Consider the following 7,500-nt stretch of genomic DNA (forward strand, 5'->3'; position numbering starts at 1 on the left):
CCATAGTATTTTAACAGATTCAGTTATTTACTGTTCATTACGCCTGTTGTCATGTAGGGCAACAACGAAGGACTTTCATCTTCCCCTGTTCATCGTCGTCATCTTCAGAGAGCTCCATGTTCTCTCTCCTCCAAGTCTCTCTCTCATATATATATATATATATATATATATATATATATATATATATATATATATATAATATATATATATATATATATATATAAAGTGTTCTCCTTCAAGTTGCCCAGGGCCTTCCTCTTCTTCTCTTTCCTTTTGATCCAGTGTAGGGCTGTTTTTTGGATGTTCCCCCACCTGCTTTCTATAACATGTCCAATCCTCTCCAACTTCTCAGATGATGTTCTTCGTGTCTTTCATTCCCCGCTGATCTAGCAGATGTATGAATTATTCGATTTAAAAAAAATCCTTTTTTGTCATTTTTTTTCATCCCCACCCCCCATTTTTTGTAGCTGGATGTCCGATGACCCAAACTGACGAATTGCAGTCTCAGACGAAGTGTTCTTAAATGTTACCCCGAGATCGGTAATTTATTCGTTGAAACAGAAAAGCGAAACATTGTGTTCGATTCTGACTCAAATGAGCAGCCAGTGTAAGGTTCTGATCATAGTTTTCACGCGTTTTCTTGTGTCCTCAAAACATTTTTGTAGTCAAGTTCTGTATCTTTTAGAGTTCATCAAGTTTCTTGTCAGAAAGACCTCTACGCGATGGCTTCGACTGTAGAACTACCCTCTCCCGGCCAGGTGGTGTTGTCGTCGAATGGCCTCAACTGTAGAATACCTCTCCCGACCAGGCGTTGTACCAGTAAGGTCGCCGCAAAGTTTTTATTCTCTATTTTTTTCTGGTACTTTTCTACTCACTCCATTTCTTCTTATTATAAACGTAAGTGCCTGATCCACTCACTTTTATGTAAAAAATATTCTCAGACTATTTTGGGGAAAAAGGCAACTTTGCTGGTGAGTTCCACATAGCTTTAAAAGAAGACCTGTCAGCAAGGATTCTGAGTAACCACTGTTTTTGAGTGCGTTGATGTAGGGCCTTGCTGCGTTATGGCAAGTTTCAGTCCTTTGATAGTCTTGATATCCGTTGCGCTAATTATTAGGGGTATTCTTTATGATTGAAGGGGGTGGTAACTGTCTTTGTTTATATAATTTATGATGTTGTTGGGTTTTCTGTATGGTTTGTAGTTGTCCGCTGTTAGGTTGAAGGTCACATCTTCTGTTTCAGAGTGATGGCATCTTATTTTCTAGTCTAAATATAAGCTGGTTGTCAATAGATATCATCCATACCGCTATTTTACGTCTCATAATCCTCTTTGATTGAACATGCACAACTTAGCACCGTATTAGTATTAAGCAATGCGAAATAATTACCGCCCGAAGAAGCCATTGCATCGGCGGAAACAAATTTTTAAAAAAGATGTGAGATAATACAGACACACACACACACACACACACACACACACACACACATATATATATATATATATATATATATATATATATATATATATATATATATATATATATATATATATATATATATATATATATATATGATTATTTTATCTTATCTTACCACGGCATCTCCGTTGTACCACATCCATGTGGGGACGTTAGGGACGGGTAATTCTGTCAGGCCAATCCAAAACGAGTTCCATCTCAATCTCGACTCTAATAACTCTGGATTGGCATTAGAGAAAAAATGGAAAGAATACGAGTTTGAATAGGGAATAAACGTGATGTCAAAAACAAACTGGTTCTTATAATAATAATAATAATAATAATGCTGAAAACTTATATAGCGCTATAACTCCGAGACACCAGACTCTAAGCGCTTAAATTACAAATTACTTTGGCTGAAACATACTCATTCACACACACAAGCACACACACACACATACACACACACACAATACAACACACAACACAAACCAAACCTATCTTGCTTCTCATACCATCTACTAAAATCGAAACAAATATGTTTTAAGCGAACGTTTAAAAATAGACAAAGATTCTTTTTCACGAATGCTCTGCGTAAGGCGTTCCAAATAGAGGGTCCGAAATGAGAAAAGGATCTCATTCCAGCATTTTTCCGAATTCGAGGGACAACTAGTTTTGTGGAATCACTGGCCGAACGTAAGGGGCGGGTTTTGAATATCTTTCAATTAGTTCTGAAAGGTAGAAGGGCAGTACCTTCAAGACAACGATACACTAAAACACAAGCTTTGAATTTAATTCTTTTCTCAACAGGCAGCCAATGCAGGTCATGAAGTAGAGGTCCGGCAGAGTCGCACCTACGCTTCATAAATACTAGTCTGGCAGCGCTGTTTTGGACAATCTGAAGACGTTTCAGATTGTATTGCGAAACGCCAAACAACAGAGCATTACAATAATCCAATTTCGATAGTACGAGGGACACAACCAGGTGCTTGGTCACATCCTCAGATATGAACCGTCTAATGGAAGCAATCTTTTTTAGTTGGAAAAAGAGAGATCTAACCAAATTATTAACCTGGTGCTCCATCGACAGTCCAGAGTCTAAGAATGTGCCAAGGTTTTTCACTTTGTCAACAATTTGAATAGAGGCATCCCCCAACTTCAAATCTGTTTCACTTTTCCACTTCCTGTTCCCCACATACAGCACCTCCGTCTTATCATCATTCAGTTTCAGTCTGTTCTCATTCATCCATTTCTTAACACTTTGGATACAATTTTTACTATTGGCTGATACTTCTTGTAAATTTCTCATATTGGAAACGCAGTACAATTGCGTATCATCAGCGTATTGATGGTAAGACAGACCAAAACTTCTGATGATTTTAGACAGAGGGCCAACGTACAAAACAAAAAGAACGGGTCCAAGTACTGAACCCTGGGGAACCCCACAATCAAGAAAGATTTCCTCCGATCTATATTCATCCACCGTAATAATCTGTTTACGATTAAACAAATATGACCTAAACCAATCAAGCGCTGCACCAGACACGCCATAAGTAATTTCAAGACGTTTGAGAAGAAGATTGTGATCAATAGTATCAAAAGCAGACGATAGGTCAAGCAAATTCAGCAAAGAACATGAACCATTGTCTATAACAGAGAGGAGATCATTAACAACCCTAACAAGTGCGGTTTCCGTCGAATGATGTTGCCTATAAGCAGACTGAAATTTTTCTTCAAGACAATTATTTTTAAGATGAGACAGTAATTGTTTCAAAACAAGCTTTTCTAAGATCTTAGAAATGTCAAATGTTGTAGGGATCGATTCAGACGAGAGTTCCTTCCTGATGGTATCCGTTTTTTCTTTAAAATATTGACCAAAGCGAGTTGGTAGATCTGCACGATCGATTAAAGATGGGAGAGCTGGTTGCGTCTGTTGTCCCAGCAGTTCCTTGGTCAAGGCAAAGAATTGTCTCGAACGTCCCACGTTTTTGAGGCTTTCTTCATAGAATTTCTTTTTGGCCCTGAAATTGACGGCTTTTGCCTTCTTATCTCATTGGAAGTGTAAAACCACTCTTCTGGAGGAATGGATTCACACCTTGTGCAACTGATCTTCTGGTTTCAGAGTGATGGCATCTTATTTTCTAAAGCTGATTGTCAATAGACATCACCCTTACCCGCTAGTTTACATCTCAAAATCCTAAGAATCCCCCTCTATATATTCATCCTGCTACTAAAATAGTTACGCCACCTTGTGATTCAATATGTAACCTGCTCATTATTGGTCCTCTGAAGAAATTGATACATAAACACTTCCAAGGATTTTGGAATCGAAAGAGTAGAATGTGTGACGTCACGACTTCTCTGACCCCATTGTATTCCACATAAATATTCGTAAATGTGTATAAAAATCACCGCCCACACCCTCCGTATCGTCCCTCATGGAGGAAATGAGGAAGAGATTTTCGTGCAATCAAGATTTGAGGTACCTTTACGGTGTTGAATCACATTTTGATCCGTCCATCGGGTGTTTACAACAGGCAGTTTTGCCTTCTTATTCAAAAATATTGGGATTGTTTTGGTACCATCCTTGAAGTTCCAGTGTCAAGTTGTATGGACCATGAAAACAGTCTGTCTTGAGCCGTAGTCATGAGTTAATCATGAGGCTTCTACACGGGATAAAAATCATACCTTCATTTCTTCTTCTTCTTCTTCTTCTTCTCATTATTATTATTATTATTATTATTATTATTATTATTATTATTATTATTATTATATTATTATTATTATTATTATTATTATTATTATTATTATTATTATTATTATTATTATTATTATTATCATTATTATTATTATTATTATTATTATTATTATTATTATTATTATTGTTATTATTATTATCATTTTTATTATTGATTTTATTATTATTATTATTTTTATCATTGATTTTTATTATTATTATCATTATTATTATCATTATTATTATTATTATTATTATTATTATTATTATTATTATTATTATTATTATTATTATTATTATTATTATTATTATTATCATTATCATTATCATTATCATTATCATTATTATTATTATTATTATTATTATTATTATTATTATTATTATTATTATTATTATTATTATCATCAATATTCTTCTTCTTCTTCTTCTTCTTCTTCTTCTTCTTCTTCTTCTTCTTCTTCTTCTTATTATTATTATTATTATTATTATTACATAATAACCTAAGATGGCAGATGTAACACAGAAATAAAACGAGGAATTGCAATAGCTAATGATAGTTTTAATAAAATGAGTCTAATTTTCAAAAACCATAATATCTCAATGACATTTATACACATATTTTAACATGTCCCTCCAATGTGTTTCGATCCCTGAAATTTGGAAAACTTCAAAAATTATTCCTGTTCCGAAAAAGAAGAAGAAGAAACAAAAAATGAACCAATGAACGATCTCAGACCTGTTGCACGGACTTCAATAGTCATGAAATCTTTAGAAAAACTTGTTCTAGTTAAAATTAGGAACCAGTTTATGCCATTGAGTGATAGTCATCAAATTGCTTACAAACCAGGACGTGGCGTAGAGGATGCCATCCTGCTGTTTACAAACAACATCTACAGGCATCTAGATCACGCTAAGAGCTATTGCAGATTGCTGTTTAGAGATTTTTCTTCAGCGTTCAATACAATGCAACCTCAGTTGGTTGTTCAAAATTGACTGGTCTGAATTTAAACAAATATATAATTGCTTGGGTGCTCGAATTTATTACGGAGAGAGCACAATATGTTCAATTAGGACAAAACATATCTTCCTGTATAACTACAAATATTGGTGCTCCTCAAGGTTGTGTATTATCCCTGTATTATTCACGATATACACGAATGAGTGTACCTTAAATAAAGTTTGCAGATGACACCCTCTTCAAGGTCTCATAACAAATGGCAACGAAGTGGCTTATAGACAAGAAATTGATAGATTCGTGTCTTGGTGTGATGCCCCCACCTAGAGCTTAACATAAGCAAGACAAAGGGGCTAGTGATTGACTTTAGGAGAGTGAAGGAACCGATAGAATCGTTAAAATTAAAGGACCAATTCGTCCAGCAAGTTCCTCACTACAAATACCTTGGTGTAACGATTGATGACAGGCTCAAGTGGGATGAACACTTGAAAATAATTAGGCATAAGGTGTGCAGACGTACTTATTTTTTATCAAAACTTTCTCAGTTAAGAATAGATAAAACCCTCTGCACATTATTTTATAAAGCAGTAATCGAAAGTGTCTTGCCATTTTGTATAACAGCTTGGGGAGGCAAATTGTTTAGCAGTGGAAAGGAACAAAATAAATTCAAATATTAAAAAATCCATTAAATGCTATATAAATGATGACGATGTAGATCTTTTATACGAGAAATGTTGTATTAGTAAAATAACTAAATATTAAATGACCAAAATCATCCACTAAGACCATCGATTATTATGTCAGAAAAGAGTGGTCGCCCTTTCTCTATTTCAACAAAAATAGAGAGACATCGAAAATCTTTTCTGCCGTCCAGTATTAGGCTTTATGACAACAAGCAATAATCATTTTATATAATTATTTCGAATTTTTACTTTCAAATAATGTAAATATCAATTTATTAATTTATCTGTTTTGCAATCTTTTCAATTTTCAATTTATAGTGACAGTTTAACTATTATACAGTGTTGAAATTATTCATATTATAAAGCGCGGCTCTGGTTGTGGAGCTGCTCCTTTTTATATATAACTACATCCTATTTCCATTATATTTTTATCTTCTTGTGTAAATTATGACACGTCTGTACAAAAAAAAATCGTTTTGGGATGCAATGAAGTATTATTATTATTATTATTATTATTATTATTATTATTATTATTATTATTATATTATTATATTATTATTATTATTATTATTATTATTATTATTATTATTATTATTACATCAAATCATAGGGTATTGAAGGCCTATGTATGGTCAGTATTATTATATGCATGTGAAAGTCGGACAATTACAAAATACATTAGAAAGAAACTGGAGGCAGCAGATATGTTGTTCTCTTAGAAGGATGTTAAGAATATCATGGACAGAGAAGAAAACTAATGAAGAAGTATAAGAGCAAGCTGAATCTAAAAGGTTACTAATTCGTACAATATAATACTAACTATTATCGAAATTAAAATTAAAAGGAAGTAATATTAATTAGGTCTCTTGCCTACGGTAGTAGTTTTTGAATATTGATGACGCAATTATGAATGAGGAATGAACATCGCATCATTCAATGTCCGCGGTATCTCCTCAAAATTTACGGGCGATTTCAATGCTAAAATAGGAACAAGGAAAGACAACAACGAAACATGCCTTGATGCTTATTCCAAAGGACTGCGTAATGAAAATGGTCAGTTTCTTATTGATTTTTGCCGCGAAAATAAATTATTCATATGTAATAGTGCCTTTAAACACCCTTCCCGACATATTGCTACTTGGCAAGGAACGTGGAAAAATTCTGATGATAAGATTATCAATACGTACAATCAGATAGACTTTATCATAATTCCGGACCATTACAAACGCATTCTCAATGATTCACGAACAATTGCAGGAATGAAGACATCCATAGACCATAGACTCTTAGTTTCAAAGTTCAGGCCAACAGAAAATGAAAATAAGCCGAGGCATAAGCAATCCAAACAAAATAGAAAATCGATCAAAGACGTCAGCAGTCTAAGAGATGACCTAGTCAAAGAAAATTTCAGAAACAAACCTCGTCGCTTCAAATCTTTCGTCAAAGAATTTAAAGGATACCTCTAACCCATCTGAAATTCAACAACATCTTGTCCAAAGCGTACTGATGAGCAGGGAAACAACACTGCCTGAGAGAAGTAGTACACAAAAACAAGATTACTGTCCAATACTGTCATCACAGAAGCAAAAACAACTGAGACTTGACATCAACAGCTACTCAAATACGGATGCTAAGAACAAAATGAAGAGACAAAAAAATGAAATCATG

The 7,500-nt window shown here is 34.1% G+C and overlaps 1 protein-coding gene across 1 annotated transcript in view; it reads right to left on the bottom strand.

Moving 5' to 3' along the window:
• LOC144959208 (C-type mannose receptor 2-like) overlaps window positions 1-7,500 on the bottom strand; it is a 38,609-nt gene that overhangs the window by 2,121 nt on the left and 28,988 nt on the right. Inside the window, exon 6 of the mRNA XM_078891748.1 lies at window positions 1,594-1,697. Coding sequence (XP_078747874.1) covers window positions 1,594-1,697 — 104 coding nt within the window. The remainder of the gene's footprint in view (window positions 1-1,593; window positions 1,698-7,500) is intronic.

The sequence above is a fragment of the Berghia stephanieae genome, chromosome 13 (genome assembly GCF_034508935.2).
Source record: "Berghia stephanieae isolate SIO BIC M18660-M18661 chromosome 13, UCSD_Bste_1.3, whole genome shotgun sequence".
NCBI classification, from domain to species: Eukaryota; Metazoa; Mollusca; class Gastropoda; order Nudibranchia; family Aeolidiidae; genus Berghia; species Berghia stephanieae.